At 51.5% G+C, this 17,017-nt stretch overlaps 1 protein-coding gene across 1 annotated transcript; it reads left to right on the plus strand.

Moving 5' to 3' along the window:
- Window positions 1–430: 430 nt before the first annotated feature.
- Window positions 431–16,065, plus strand: LOC144736133 (uncharacterized). The gene is made up of 10 exons (XM_078618695.1): window positions 431–532; window positions 1,966–2,275; window positions 3,078–4,230; window positions 5,609–5,881; window positions 8,274–8,417; window positions 9,202–9,426; window positions 10,578–10,650; window positions 11,224–11,341; window positions 13,104–13,219; window positions 14,006–16,065. Exons 2-10 carry the CDS (start codon window positions 2,005–2,007, stop codon window positions 14,105–14,107), a joined length of 2,475 nt encoding a protein of 824 aa, XP_078474821.1. The 5' UTR covers window positions 431–532; window positions 1,966–2,004; the 3' UTR covers window positions 14,108–16,065.
- Window positions 16,066–17,017: the final 952 nt, after the last annotated feature.

Genomic DNA, 17,017 nt, shown 5'->3' on the forward strand with positions numbered 1-17,017 from the left:
CAATATATACGTTGCTAAATTTGACAGAGACAAGACACGGAGACACATAGACAGACACATAAGCAGAGAGAGATAACACAGAGACACACAGAGAGAGACACACATATGCACACGGAGAAACAACGCCTCTGTGTCGAGGCCTTACATTTATACGTTTTTTATTCCAACAATATTTGACGACATGCTTCGAAAATCGAAACTGTGACGCATCGATCTTCAACTAATTATGAAGCAAAAATAACAAAAGCAACGATGTTACGATCACGTGGTTTAGTAACCGTCGCCTTGGGAACGAAGAGGCTTCCCGAATACATAGTCCGGACAAGCGCGTGCCGTGCGCCGATTGGACGAACAGCGCCCCACGTGATCCGCAACTCCTCCCCCCTGCCGCCCACCCACCCGGCGCTTCCACTTATATAGAGTGGGAAATCCAAACGGCTCCTTGTCGGCGTTAAGTTGTCGCTTGGAATCGCGAGCGGGCCGCGTCAAAAGCGGCGCTTTGGGAGCGCCGAGCCGCGATTCCAACCTCGAGGTGAGCGCTCCGCGTAGCGATGTACAGCCGAGCGCGGTTGGGCGAATATCCGTTGTGTAAAAAGAAGGTTTTTTTTAAAAAAAACTAAAAATTGCCTCTGCCTCGACTAGCCGCCGCGGGCTGGGTAGGCCCGGAAATCAAAGTCTGATTAAAATGTTTTAACTACTCCGTACTTTAACTTAATGCGCATAATTACTTCGTGTGTGTAATGGCAAAAACGAAGCTTGTCGGTATCGGGTAGTAATAGCTAAATGCACTTTTAAAGCAACACTTTTAGTTAGCGTTGTCCGTCCACCGCATCTCCGTTGGGCACGGGTTTGGCCACGTACGGTGCGAAAGAAGTCCACCATGCGTGTGTACGTCTCGACCAGGGGCGAAGGAACATTTTTTGTATCTGCCAAGGGCCATTTGGATATTGATAACATCATTCGCGGGCCATACAAAATGATCAACTTAAAAATTAGTCCGTAAAATGTGGTCAAACATTTAATGAACTCGCCCCTAATGCGATGGGCTGGAACAGCTTCTCTTTAGCGAGGCGTGTGATGGTAGCTGGTGTTGATGATGTTGCTGCTACTCGCAACTGCTTTTCCAGGTTTGCTCCGAGATTGATTGCACTCGTTCCCTACCCGTACCCTACCCGAAATGAGTGACGGTTACTCACCAGTGACTCACGGCCTACCCGTACCCGGCCGCACCAGGGTCGCAAACGGGTACCCGTACCCGGCTGGGTACGGGTAGCCGGGTATCGGGTAGGGTACGGGTATCGGGTACCCGGTTGCGACCTCTGGGTCACAGCAATCGGCGACCGCGTCGGAACATCATCAGGCCTGTGGCGCACATCTTCGTAAATGGAGTGTTAAAGACGCCACGCCACAGTCGTATGCGATTGTGGCCACGCAAACCAAACTATGGACCGCGCCGTAGAGTATACCACTGTCGTCTTTGTGGTGCCCTAAACCAACAAGAGGATTCGCAAAACTACACGGCCTCTCTCTGCGTTGGCAATCCGGCGTTGACTGTGGCACTGGCAGCAAAAGAGCGTGGTCGCAAGTCGGTGATGACCTCTTGAACTTGACGCCTTGACCTCTGCCCCAGGTGCAGCAGCAGTAGCCATCGAGCAAAGACGGTCGCCACCGCATCGCGCGGCGTTTTCAGATTCGCTTCTGCGGCCGCCTGGAACGCTCAAACTTCCGATATTAGAAAGCCACTTTTAAATCATCATCTCGATTGACAAACTAATTTCTTTACAACTTATTGTTGTGTTTAGTTTGTTGTCCTTTCCCTGCACTTCGATTAGAGCTGTTGGCTACGTCCGGTGCGAAAGAAGTTCAACCTTCGTCCATGCGTCGCTGCGAGATCTGGCATCGAGAGACAGCAGTCGCAAGTCGGTGATAACCTCTCGAACTTGATGCCTTGGCCTGTACCCCCAGGTGCAGTATCGGCAGCAGCAGCAGCCGTCGATAGCGGCCATGGGGCAGCAGTATGTGAAGCCGGCATCTTCGGCACGACACACCACGCTGAGCGGCCACCGCTACGGGCGCCGGCACGCGTACGTTGGCTTCCGGCCCGAGCGGGCAGCCCCCGACGCCGAGACGGCAACACCAGCGTCGCCTCATCCGCCGCCGCCGCCGTCACCGCCCCGTGACGGGATCTCTGCATCTCCCGCCGCCACCACCGCCACCACCACCGCCACCACCGCCACCACTGCGTCGCACGTGAGACGAGGGCGCGACGAGTCAGGTGCGCTGTGTTTCTGAGTGTGCGAAAGGAAAGGCAGGTGGAGGGGAATTTGGGTGGTGCACGTGAAGGGAATTTTCAAACGTGGACTTTTTTCGAATCGGTGCATGTGAAATTTGCATACGAACAATTTTCCATTGCAGGAGGTAGGGTTCTAATGATGAATAATTGTAATGTTTTAATTTGATAAACAAAAATACAAATATTAAAATAACTACCACATGGCCCCGTACAGGAATCTAACCCGTGCCCTGTGCGTTATTAGCACCACGCTTTAACCAAGTGAGCTAACCAGCCGGCAACACGCTCTATCTAGGCCCTGTATATCACTCGGCAACATAAAATAAAATTAAGAAAAAAATTCCAAAATCGGCGCCAGGGTTTAACGGAGGGTAAAATGCAGGTCCTTTGCGAGCGGGAACATGAAAGCTTTTGTGGGGAGGGGAGGGGAGGATGAGGGGTAAGATAACTATCATAATGGGGGGTAGAGAGGGAGCTGGAAAAGGGTGGGGAGCGGGGGGGGGAGAAGGTTTAATAGATGGTAAAAATATAAGGTGCATCCCTCGGGTAAAGGTGACTCGGTGCCCACGTGACTGCGAACACGTCGGCAATAAACTGATTACTCTAACAATCATTAAAAGAGAAGGCGCATTCTTTGTTTTCACCCCCATTCTGCGTAGATAAACAGTGTATGATGTTTATATTGCTCAATCAACACGTATTTTTGATTGTTTTTGTTTTATTGGGGCCACCCCCTTGCCCCCACGAGCCCAGATAATGGAACCACGACCGTGTTTGCCGACAGATCTGCGGGGTCGCTGCTACGCCGGCGAGCATCCTCGCGGTCAATACGACAGCGACAAAGATTGCGAGCTCGCCGTTAACAAGCGGGAGCCTACTCGACGCTCCACTCGCAGCAGAGTCGCGAGGGATGGAGCTACCGCCGCTGCTGCTGCTTCTGCAGGCGCAGCTGCTGCCGTTACTGGTGGCGCTATCCCGAAAGTCCGAGAGAAATGTAGCAAGCGCAGCAGATCTTCAAACGAAGACAGCAGCAGCGGTTGTGACGTTTCTGGTTTCAGGTCGATGTTTGAGGCGGCTGTTGCTGCTGCCGCCGCCGCTCCCGCCACAGCTGCTGCTTCGGAGGAACGTCCGGAGAAAGAAGCGGGAAGTGGCGGCGAAGCGGGACGCAGCTTCCAGCAAACAAGACAAGGTGCTGGTGAAGCAAGAAGCGGCCGAGAAGCGAGACGTGCCAGAGAGAAGGGGGGTTTCAGGGAAACCAGAAGCTGTATGGAAGCAAGAAGCAGCAGCAGGGATGCAAGGGACGGCAGAGTTGGGAGAAGCAGCGGTGGACGAATTGGAGGCACAAAGAAAGAGAGAAACGTCCGAGAATCGAGAAGCAGCAGCAGAGAGGAAAGACATAGCAACGGGGAAGCGAGATGCAGAATCGGAAACGCGAGCACTGTTGGGGGAATCGTAAGCGGCAGTAGCAGAGGAGAGATATTTGTTGGCGATGGACAACGCTGCAAGATGAAGATGAGTACTAGGGCAGCAAGAAGCAGCAGTAGGGAAACGAGAAGCAGGAGCAGAGAAGTCAACATAAGCAGGAAAAAGAGAAGCAATGCAAAACCAAGAGGCAGCAGCAGAATAGCAAGAGGCGGCGAGGAAGCGACAAGCAGCAGGGGAGAACGAAGCAGTGGGGATGATGAAAGCAGCGGGGAAGCGGGGAGTAGTAATGGGAAAGCAAGAAGCAGAGGAAAAGCGAGAAGCTGCAGGAAAAAGAGAAACTTTGAAGGAATCGGAAGCATTGGAGAAACGAGAAGCAGTCGTGGAGAAGCCAGAAGCGGCCATGGTGAAGCAAGAAGCGGAGGGGCTGCCGACAGGGACGGATCGGCATCCATCTTGTTGTCCCTGCTCACTCCGTGGGCTCGGATGTCGCCCGAGTCGGACAGAGACAACAGGTGAACACGAGCACACATCAACGTCACACGTCACACGCATACGTCAACGTCACACGCACACGGCGCACGCACACATCAACGTCACGCGCACACGCACACGTCACACGCACACGGCACACGCACACATCAACGTCACACGCACACGGCACACGCACACATCAACGTCACACGGCACACGGCGCACACGGCACACGCACACGGCACACGCACACATCAACGGCACACACGGCACACACGGCACACACGGCACACACGGCACACACGGCACACACGGCACACACGGCACACACGGCACACACGGCACACACGGCACACACGGCACACACGGCACACACGGCACACACGGCACACGGCACACGGCACACGGCACACGCACACGGCACACGCACACGGCACACGCACACGGCACACGCACACGGCACACGCACACGGCACACGCACACGGCACACGCACACATCAACGGCACACGCACACATCAACGGCACACGCACACATCAACGGCACACGCACACATCAACGGCACACGCACACATCAACGGCACACGCACACATCAACGGCACACGCACACATCAACGGCACACGCACACATCAACGGCACACGCACACGGCACACGCACACGCACACGGCACACGCACACGCACACGGCACACGCACACGGCACACGCACACGGCACACGCACACGGCACACGCACACGGCACACGCACACGGCACACGCACACGGCACACGCACACGGCACACGCACACGGCACACGGCACACGCACACGGCACACGGCACACGCACACGGCACACGCACACGGCACACGCACACGGCACACGCACACGGCACACGCACACGGCACACGCACACATCAACGTCACACGCACACGGCACACGCACTCGCACACCACAAACACGCACATTGCACAGTGTCGAGTAGATTAACAGTGCTCTGTTTCTGAAACGTCGTGAGAATTTAATGTTATTATGTTTTATTTTTATTATTTTATAATTTCCCTTCTACGTGACTTTACCGAAAGAACCAAGAATATAGATTAACAGTGTTTGTCTTTGTGCTGCTGTTGGGAACGGTAGTGTAGCGGCTCGCGCGCTGCGCTATGAACCCGGCAATCCAGGTTCGATTCCCACTCGCAGCCAACACCAGTGACAATTGGGCCACCCCTAGGTCGACTTGGCCTCAATTCAGTACCTGGTGCGGTGTTAAAAACATTGCCACTGGGGAGACAAAGGCGGTCGGGCGTGGCGCTGGCAACCCACCTCCTCGTGTGCCATACCAGCCTTCGTAGGTGCGACTGCTAACAGCACTTGCCCCAACAGTCTGTTGCAAGCTATACGCGGGATCTTTGTGTGCGTGTGTCGCTTCGTCGCACAGTGGAGTGGAGGATGGCGACAGGCGCGACTCGGACAACTCGAGCTGGGAGACGTTCTCCCTCTCGGATCAGCGGGTCCCCTTCATCAGCAGCAACATTAGCAGCAGCAGCAGCAACAGCATCTCCTACATGGACTACGACTACGATGACGACGATGATATCATCGAACAGGGCCACATCATCATGGATGACTTGGATGACTTTGATGATGATGATGACGACTACGATAACAACTTGGCTCTCTTGCTCGCGATCGACCGTTACCTCCGTGCTTTGTACGTTCACGCGGTCGCAATATTTATTCATTCTGGAGGAATCCGATGAGCTATGAAGCTCTTTTTTTAAATCCTTTATATTAAGTTCGCGTGCTTGTTTGCTTGCTTGCGTGCTTGCTTGTTTGCTTAGGACCGTGCAAATCTTTCGGTCGTTTTTTAACCCACTTCCCGTGATCCAATCGAGCTGACATTTTCCACACAGACTCGTTGTGCCAGACAATTATTGTTCGTGAAAAAAATTTCACAAAATTTTACACTTTTTAGGCAAAAAAAAATTATTTTACATATATTCAAATAGAACGCATTCATGGCTTTGGCTGAACGTCAGAGTGTAAGAGCCCAGAGCGTAACCCCTCCACAGGCCGTGGCGGAGTAGCGCAGTTGGTAGCGCCCTCGCTTCCCATGCCAAAGGTCGCGGGATCGAGCCCCGCGTCCTCCACAGGCGAATATATTTTTAAATCTTTTATATTAAGTTCACTTGCTTGCTTGCTTGCTTGCGTGCTTGCTTGCTTGCTTACGACCTTGCAAATCTTTCGGTCGTTTTTTAACCCACTTCCCGTGATCCAATCGAGCTGACATTTTCCACACAGACTCGTTGTGCGTGACAATTGATTTTCGTGAAAATTTTTCTCCAAAATTTTACACTGTTTAGGGAAATTTTTAAAAATATTTAATTACCAATTGCTTAATGCTGGCAGACAATCATCTGACCCATAGGTGGCAGCCATCTAAAGCCAGAGGACGAGAGGACTCTAGCCGCCACGCATATAAAGGATTTAGAGTGAAAAACTTTGTTTTTACGGGTTAGTTTTTATTACTGACACTAAGCCCGCACCGCAGAGTCCCTGTGTTTGGAAACCCTGAGGCCGAGTTTTTGTTTACACCCTGCACTCACACACTCCCCTTACACACACTCGCCCGACACTCGCACACAGTTAGCCTACACTCGCTCACGCTACACTCACCTTACACTCACCTTACACTCACGCACTCACCCTACACACTCACACTACACTCACACTACACTCACACTACACTCACCCTACACTCACACACCCTACACACTCACACCCTACACACTCACACTACACTCACTACACGCACTCACCCTACACACACACACCCTACACACTCGCACTACACTCACCCTACACTCACCCTACACTCACCCGACACTCACCCTACACTCACCCTACACTCACCCTACACTCGCCCTACACACTCGCCCTACACACTCGCCCTACACACACACACACCCTACACACTCACACTACACTCACACTACACTCCCCCTACACACACCCTACACACACTCACCCTACACTCACCCGACACTCACCCTACACTCACCCTACACGCACTCACCCTACACGCACTCACCCTACACGCACTCACCCTACACGCACTCACCCTACACACACTCACCCTACACACACTCACCCTACACACACTCACACACTCACCCTACACTCGCACAGACACACCCTACACACACCATATACACACACTCACCCTACAATCACACCCTACACACTCACCCTACAATCACACCCTACACACACACCCTACACACCCTACACACACACCCTACACACACACCCTACACACACCCTACACACATACCCTACACACACTCACCCTTCACTCACACTGACCCTTCACTCATAAACACACTCGCCTTACACACTCTTACACTACACTCACAAACACTGACCCTACACTCAAACACACTCACCCTGCACTCGCTCACACACTCACCCTGCACTCGCTCACACACTCACCCTGCACTCGCTCGCACACTCACCCTACTGTTACTTACCTGTAGTTAATCCAGGTTCTCAAGCAAGTTGAACATATATTAATGTATGCGTGCACACAACACCATGAATATTCACGAGATTGCCGCGTACAATATACTTCATCATCACGAGGCCTCCTTTGCCAGTACCAAAATATACTAACAGGGTTTTTCCCCTTTTTTCTGGCAACAAAACTGACACCCTTTGCAAGGAATCATGCTTACATTAACCACAATACTTGCAGTCAAATGCAAACAAAAAACAATACTCTGATAATTTATGCATTGTCCTTGAAACTGATTGGTCCACACCAGAGGCAGCTTTTCTTAGAGCCTTGTCTCAAATGGTCCTCGACCAGATGACGCCAAAAGGCGCACAGTTCAAAGACAACGCACTATCAGAGTAATGAGAGCTCGGTGAGCATCTACATCACGAGGCTTCCTTTGCGTTGTTTTTGGCGTCAAGTTTTGTCCAGAGACGCGGCCCGCGCCAGCGTTGGTGGCCGCCTCTTTTACCCTTGTAAACCGCACGCGTGCGCATTACTCGCGCATCTCTCACGCGTCTCTCAAGCGTCTGTGTTGTTCATCCTCAAGGCAACCCCTGTTCCTGCACATGTCGAGTGTTGACGGCTCCTTGGAGGAGCTCTTCAATGGCGACGACGAGTCGGAGGGAGAAACCACGTCCGTTAACGACGCCTCCTTCATCGACGTCGGCGCCCTCGCCGAAGAAGCCTTGAGGTAGGAGATTTTTTTTCTGATGCTTTTGCGCCCGCCCCGTCTGCACGTACGCGCGCGCACGTGCGTTGAACGTCTTTCGCCAAACGTACGTAGCCAACCGTGGTAATCGGAGGTGCCAGGATCTTGCCGAGGAAAAGCCTCACCTAGATTTGAAGCTTTCGTGACTGCAAGGATTCATACTCTTAGGTGTTTTCGGTAAAGTCACGTAGGTAAAAATAAATAATAAAAATACATAATGAAAATAAAAAGTATAAAATAAATAATAAACATAAATAATAAACATATTGGAAATCACAAATAGAAATAAAATATTAAATCACGACGTTTCGGAGGCAACACAAGTCTCCGTCATCAGGTGGGACCGTCACAGCTGAATTTACTGTATTAAGTGCAGTGTATTTATTATTATTTATATTATTTGTATTATTTATTTTATTTATTTTTATTGTTTATTTTTACCTACGTGACTTTACCGAAAAACTCTAAGAGTAAAAAAGCCTCACCATTTGTTGGGAAGATCTCGCGTTGGGGTGCTTGGCCAGTTACATCGTTGGCATCACGTGGGACAAATTCGGATTGCCCGGAGAAAACCCATGCCGTGCGTGGGGATGATCTGGTGGACTGGCAATTCCACGGTCCCATCATTTTAACAGGCCGAATGACCATATTAAATCCAGAGACTAGGCAACGTGACTCAATCTGTGCAGGCCGTCTTGTCGCCAATGACGCCGAATTAAAACCCGGCACCCCCCCCCCACCCCTCCACCGTCTCTCTCCCGCTCAGGAATCTCCTGCAGCGGCCGCCACCGTGGGTGCTGTGTGAAGAGGAGCTGCGCTTGAGCGGCGACGACGGTGACGACGAAGGCGATGGTGGTGGCGCCGACGATGATGATGATTATGATGCTGATGACGGTCACGGTGATGACGATGATGCCTCAGAGGGGGAGACCTTTTTCTTCAATTCCGCAGACACGGCAATGGCCACCAACGAGTTTGTGTCCGACTTCAGGTGAGAGATTTGTATTTTTTTAACGTGCAGCAAATGATTCGTTTAATATCCGGCACCCATGAGGAATGGTGGGTGCCGTTTAATCAAATATATGACGGTTATCGGAGAGTGAAACTCATTGTTCACCAAAATTAAACTGTTGAACTGTTAACAGTTTGTGAGATTTCCCTAATATTTCTATTCAAGAATCAATTGCATAATTTCTAGAGTCTGCCGCGGACATTTAATCTCATTTAATGGTAAAATGGATGTTAGAATAAACTTTTCAGCTAAACTATTTTGTGTTACCAGGTAAGTCCCACTGAGATAGGTAGCCCTTTTCAGAAGCGACTTGGCTATCGCAAATGACAGCTCGGCGAAGTGGCTCATCATCGTGATCACGCGGGAAATGTTCAGCCGAATGGTCGATCGCGTGACGTCGATTCCAAATGTGGAAGGGGGGAAATAAAACCGGAGGACCCAGAGAAAAATCCACGCGACCACGGGGAGAGAAAGAGAGAGACACGCAAACTCCTAATATACATCCATAATAGAGTTTTTTTTTGGTTACCTATCGTGTGGAGATTTAAAGCAGCCAAAGACTCTAAACCCGGAGAAAAATCCACACGACCAGCGAAAGAGAGACACGCAGACTCCAAATATACAGCAGGCATCAGGGTCGCGATTGAACCCACGACCTCCTGTATTCCAGGCGAGGTAGTTAACATCTCGTCCCTGTGTCACCAAATTTTCCAAGTACATAAAACTTTTCAAGAAGGGAACTAAGCCTACGTAATATAAGACGTAATGTAATCTTTTACAGTTGTAGAGCATTCTTAGTTGATTGTAGAGACGCAGTCTTATAGTAAAGTATACAGTAGTAAACAATGCGTTCGTGTGCATGTGAGGAGCGGTGGTGCATTGGTTAGCACACTGCGCTACGAACCCGGCGACCCGAATTCGATTCCCGCTCGCTATCTAAATAGGTCCTGAGCCTCCCCTAGGTCGACTCGGCCTCAAATGAGTACCTGGTGCGGCATGCAGTAAACATCGCTACTTGGGGACCAAGGCGGCCGGGCGTGGTGCTGGCCACCCACCCCCCCGTGTGCCACAGTGCCAGCCATCATACGTGCTCCTTGCTATAATAGCACTTGCCTTTGTGCTCATTTCAGTCTGGAAGCCGAGGTCTTCAACCCCGGACGTTTTCTTCTCTTGCCTTTGGAAGATCGGCTGTCTGCCGTTGAGGTAAGCACACACGCGTGGGTTGGGTTTTTTCCCGGGAGATCCAGTCTTCTGCCATGTGTAAGCGCTCATTGATTGGCCATTAACACCCTTAAGCCTCTCCCGGTCCGAGACGTCTTGCAACTTGCGGATGGCGGGGGGGGGGGGGTCCCGTTCACCGCTGAATCTCGGAACGCGCAAGTGGTTCAGCCTTCGTTTTATTTATAGAGGTGTAGCGCCGTTGTACAATGTCCTACGATAGCTGGCGCCAAACTGTGCCACGCGCCCTCCCCCATGGCCTTGTGGGAGCCTCAAAAATTCCGATAACCCATCTGGCGACCCGAGTTCGATTCCTGCCTCACGGCCCTCACCAGTGACGATTAATTGAACCGGTCCTGGTGTTCCCCCTTGGTCGACCCTGATACAGTGTGCAAACATCACCACAGGGGAGACAGGGGGCCGGGCGTGGTGCTGGCGACCCACACCCCGTTCGTGTGCCGTGCTGGCCTTCGTAGGTGCTCGCTAAGGGCACTTTCCCCGACAGTCTGTTAAGGCTATTCTGAGGGTTCTTTGTTTTTATTGTCGTTGTCCACGCAGAGTGCCATTGCTAACCTGCATGCCCTCATCGACAACGTCTATGGGATTCAAGTCCAGCCTACCCCGGCCTCCAGCGCGCTCATATCGAGTCTGCCTGTCTTCTTCATCAATGACAACGGTATCTGCCACCAACCACACTCCCCACGTTGTTGTTGTTGTCCTTCCCCGCACCTCCGATTTGCACGGTTGGCTCCATACGGTGCGAAAGTAGTTTAACATACACACCAATACCCGCCATTTGCCACGAGTGACGGTGACGTCACAACGGCGCCTGTGCCAAGCCAGGTGCACTTTTAGGTCACGTGAAGTGTCGAAGGCTCACTGACAGGAGGTCACGGAGCAGACCCAGGTGCCATGGGTTGGCTGACCGAGATGACCGGTAGATGCACCAGCTGTACCTCCTACTGTGCCAATTTGCTGCATTTCATCCGCCCGGCGCGCCGCTCGTTGTTGTGAGCGTCGCTCCTCTGCCCTCAGTTGTTGAAGAACGACTGCCCAGTAGCGTCTTTCACGAGCCTCCTTCATATGTACATACACACCCACACACTCGCCCACACACTCACCCCTGCACCTCTGATTAGCACGGTTGGCTACTTACGGTGCGAAATAAGTTCAACATTCACACTGCACATAGACTAACGCTGCCCATAGACTCAAAACTGCACCATAGACTCAACACTACCCATAGACTCAACACTGCACCATAGGCTCAACACTGCCCATAGACTCAATACTGCCCATAGACTCAGCGCTGCCCACAGACTCAACGCTGCCCACAGACTCAACGCTGCCCACAGACTCAACGCTGCCCACAGACTCAACACTACCCATAGACTCAACACTACCCATAGACTCAATACTGCACCATAGGCTCAACACTGCCCATAGACTCAACACTGCACATAAGACTAACACTGCCCATAGACTCAAAACTGCACCATAGACTCAACACTACCCATAGACTCAACACTGCACCATAGGCTCAACACTGCCCATAGACTCAATACTGCCCATAGACTCAGCGCTGCCCACAGACTCAACGCTGCCCACAGACTCAACGCTGCCCACAGACTCAACGCTGCCCACAGACTCAACACTACCCATAGACTCAACACTACCCATAGACTCAACGCTGCACCATAGACTCAACACTACCCATAGACTCAACGCTGCACCATAGACTCAACACTGCCCATAGACTCAACGTTACCCATAGACTCAACACTACCCATAGACTCAACGCTGCCCACAGACTCAACACTACCCATAGACTCAACACTACCCATAGACTCAACACTACCCATAGACTCAACGCTACCCACAAACTCAACACTACCCACAGACTCAACACTGCACCATAGACTCAACACTACCCACAGACTCAACACTACCCATAGACTCAACACTGCCCATAGACTCAACGCTGCCCACAGACTCAACACTGTTTCACCGATTAGCACGGTTGGCTACGTACGATGCGACAATCAATCCATTCATCATCATTCACTGTCATCAATTTTCGCTTTTACCGAATTCATGCATCATCACAGATGTTCCCCCCATTGCTTCCTCTCATCTATTGTATTCACCTCATCTCCACCAATTCTATTTCTATGTACCTTCTTAATTCTCTGTAAAGTGCCCCGGTTAAGACGCTATTTAAATTCCGCCAAGATAAGAAAGTGAAACGAGAGGGCGGATTATCACTGACACTGGACGGACGAATTCCTGCGCGGGGAGCGATCCCGCCGTGCCGCGCGAGTGGACGGTGAGACGCGTTGGGAACGCGCCCGTTGGAGAAGTTTGTCAACGCTTCGACGAAGTCTGCCCGTGGATTGACTTGTTGCTGCTGCTGTTTTGTCTCCTACCCAACAAACCAGTATTGGAGCAGATCTGCACCATTTGCTGCAGCGAGTTTGTGCGCACAGATCAAGCCACCACGTTGCCCTGCCGCCATCTCTTCCACACGTCCTGCATCGAGCAGTGGCTCAAGAAGGTAGCCTTGCACAAACTCTGTTTTAGTTTTTTATATTAATAGATACTTGAGTGATTCCATTGCAACAATCGTAACAGGGAGCGTGTGTACATGTATGTGTGTGAGTTGAACTTCTTTCGCACAGTACATAGCCAACTGTGCTAAATCGGAGGTGCGGGACAAGTTCAACAAACTAAAACACAAAGCAGTTGTTAAAGAAATGAGTCGTCAGTCTAGAAGATTTAAAAATACACAGCTCCCAGCAGCTGCCAAATATCGAAAGGAAGAGCGTTCCAGACGGCCGCAGAAGCGCATCTGAAAGCGCGGCGCGATGATGCGGTGGCCACCGTCTTTGCGTGATGGCTTTTGCTGAGATCTTTGTTTTGAATCACTTGAGAGACCGCTCGGGACTTAAAGCCCATGCACATACACTCGCGAAATACCCCGTGGGGATTTTCACTTCGAAATGTTGCAAGCTTGAAACTCCTCATCAGGGGTAATCGCGGCCCATCGTCTCTCACTGGTAGATAAAATAAGCACTGCTGTTTTGGAAACCAAGAGTTGATGTTTGAGCAATGGAAAAATTGCCCCCCCCCCCCCCCCAGCCGTCATAGAAATGTGGAATTCCCACCGCCGGAATCGTGTTGAAGTTGAGCGCTGCCCTTGTGAGCGCTGCCCTTGTGAGCGCTGCCCTTGGCTTGCGTCAGCATAGAGCGGCCTCGATACTTGGGAGTTGCCCATGATGAGTTGCTTCCCCGGGTGAGGGTGGTTCATTTTTGCTGCGCTCCTCTTCCCCTCCCTCGGCAGTCTGCCACGTGCCCCGTGTGCCGTTACCACCTGGAGGAGGAGGCTGCCGGGTCAACGCCGTCCCCTGCGCCACATTACAGAGGATCGGGTCAAAGGTTGTGACCCCCCCCCCCCACGACCCGTACCCCATCTCCGTTCTGTCCACAAACTGTCGTGTTCCCATCACCGCGAGCTCGCCCGCTCACTCACCCACTCGCTCATTCTATCAACTAAGCTACAGTAGAAACTAAACACAACTATCTTAACCTAACCCAGAAGAAAAGCCAAAATATAATAACTTTATCGGTACAGATGCTCCCACAAGGCCATGCGGGGAGGGCGTGAGGCACAGTGTTGCCGCCAGCTATCGTAGAGTGCGGCAGTCGTGTCGCTACAGTTCTCTGCGGTGAGTAACAACGTCTTAAAAAATAAAACCCGACGCTATGCCTCTAAGTAAAATTAGCGCTGAATCGCTTGCGCGTTTCCAAGATTCAGCGGTGAAGCGGGGACACCCCACCCTGCAACTTGCAGTCATCTGGGCCACGGGAGAGGGGTTCACCCACAGCACTCACCCACAGCACTCGCCCACAGCACTCGCCTGTCCCTTCACTCACCTTCTCACTCTCGCATGCCCTACACTCGCATGCACTCGCTCAAACCCTCGCGCTCACCAACGCATGCTCTCTCTCACACACGCACACGCACGCGTATTAGCGCTCGCTTGAGTGCTCGCGCACACATTGCCACGCCGACTGGCGTGCAACTGACTTGCGTATAACATCCACTCGCTCATCGCCCCCAAGCGGATAAAACGGCGGGGGATTAATAAAACGAGCACATCTTGTGTGCGGAGCTTGCGTTTATCAATCAAACTTTATTTAATGCAGCGCGCGCCCCCTTCGCGATAAAGCAACCACAACGCTTTACATGTACCACTGCAACATAATAATTAAAGGTACACAAACTTTTTAACATTTATTCACGATTCTAAATGTATGAAAGGGATTATAAAATACATTAAGTAAATTTTTTATTGAGTTAATTTGTTTGTTCCCTGTATCAGATGTTGTTCATGATGCATTCCACTTGAACACAACGTCGATCAGCACCCTGCCCCTTGAACACCCTACACGCCTCACCATGCCCATTCTACTCGCTGCACCACGAAACCCTACACACTGCACCATGAACACGCTCCATGCTGCACCACGAAACCCTACACACTGCACCACGAACACCTTACTCCCTGCACAATAAACACCCGACGATCTGCAGAAACCGGACTGCCAATGTTGATACTCGGACTACGAACCCGCCCTGGTCCTCGTCATAGGAGCGTAGAATTTCCGGCGTTTGATTTGGGGGATTCCGACGGACCGTTATCCCAACGCAAACCGTTGGCTTTGTTGGCGCGTGGGAATTATTTTTGATGCACTGCCGTTCGTGTAAGATGCATCCACCTTGCAAATCCAAGACCGTGGCGTACAAAAATACGATTGTGAAATGGTCACTTGTTTTTTTGAATGTCTTGTATATAATTAATGTAAGAACGCCCTGTATAGTTTTGTGTTTATACCTTTGCCAAATTTTGCCACAACGGCGTAGCTGTGTGCAACGTGACGAAACAAAATCGATTGTTTGGCGGAAGACGTGAAGTTTCGCTTGCCCGATTTGCTCGAGGCTTCAAAAAGTGAACGGAATACTTTTGTGTTTTCAAACGCGTGCACGTGATTTGCTTGTATGTTTTGACTTTTGGAGTGTCCACTGGCCAGAGGTCGCCCGGCTTGCAGTTCCAAGTCGATATCTCACGCGGCGCTGGTCAGCTGCCTAATCGTCCATTCGGGGTCGACTTAAAGCGAGTGGCACGTTACGTGGGTTGTCAACGGCGGATGGACAGCCACGCGGGACGACCCCTTGCCAAAAAAAATTCCCTTGGGGTTTTCCCGCCGCTGGCTCGTGGTGGCCACGTGGAGGTGAATTCCACTCCGTTCTCACTGCTGCAGTGCGACGTTGGCTGCTGCGCTGGTGTGATGATTGTATTATAATTGTTGAGAACAAATAAAGCACTTTTTTATCTGGTGCCACACTTGTCTGTCCATTGCGTGCGTTCTACTGCTGCACACGTTTTCGCGTTCGGAGCTGTACAGCCCTCGGGTCTGTACGTCGTCACGAATGTCTGACGTTTCGCCCCCGCAAGCTGGGTGGGGGGGGGGGAGGCTTCTTTGGGAACTACCACGTTTTTTTTTTCTTCGGTGGCAAAATCGTATCTTGGAATCCCAGCAGCATGTGCGTCAAATGTCGAGCAAGACGACGTCGCCGCTGTCGCTGGCGTTCCGCGTGTGGCTTCGTAACGAAATGAGCGCAGAGTAAAACGGTGGCGTCGTCCTGACGCGCGCCAGCGCGCTGCGATTCCAATGACGCCGTTGCCGATAGAAAGAGAGACGCCTTCGTGCGCGGATTTATAAACTCCTCTGCACGCAACGCTTGGCCGACTCGGTGGGGGCTTTGGTCACGTTACGTCGCCTGGTATGGAGGAGGTCGTGGGCTCGAACTCAACCCCCAACGCCTGCTGCTGCTGCTGTATATTTGGAGTTTGCGCGTTCTCTCTTTCCCGGTGGTGCGTTTAGAGTAATTTTGCTGCTATAAATTTCCCACCGATGTCAAGCCGCTTTATTGAGCGATCATTTTTGATGGCCAGGTCGCTTCTGAACAAGAACGACGTAGTTTGTGTGTGTCCTTGCCCCCCCCCCCCCCCCCCTCCGATTAGCACGATTTGGCTACATAACGTGGAGCAAAAGAAGTCCAACATAGACACATACAAAACACAACATACACACAACGCACATAAGCAATTGCAGGGCTGCACATTCAGAATCAGAATCTTTATCAGAATCTTTGGACTGGAGGAATCCGATGAGCTACAGAGCTCTTTTTTTTCCACGGAAAAAAAATCCACGTGACCACCGGGAGAGAGAGAGACACACAAACTCCAAATATACAGCAACAGCTGGCATTCTCAGGGTCGGGATCGAA

This window comes from Lampetra planeri, chromosome 59, assembly GCF_965212315.1.
Source record: "Lampetra planeri chromosome 59, kcLamPlan1.2.h2, whole genome shotgun sequence".
Taxonomy (NCBI): domain Eukaryota; kingdom Metazoa; phylum Chordata; class Hyperoartia; order Petromyzontiformes; family Petromyzontidae; genus Lampetra; species Lampetra planeri.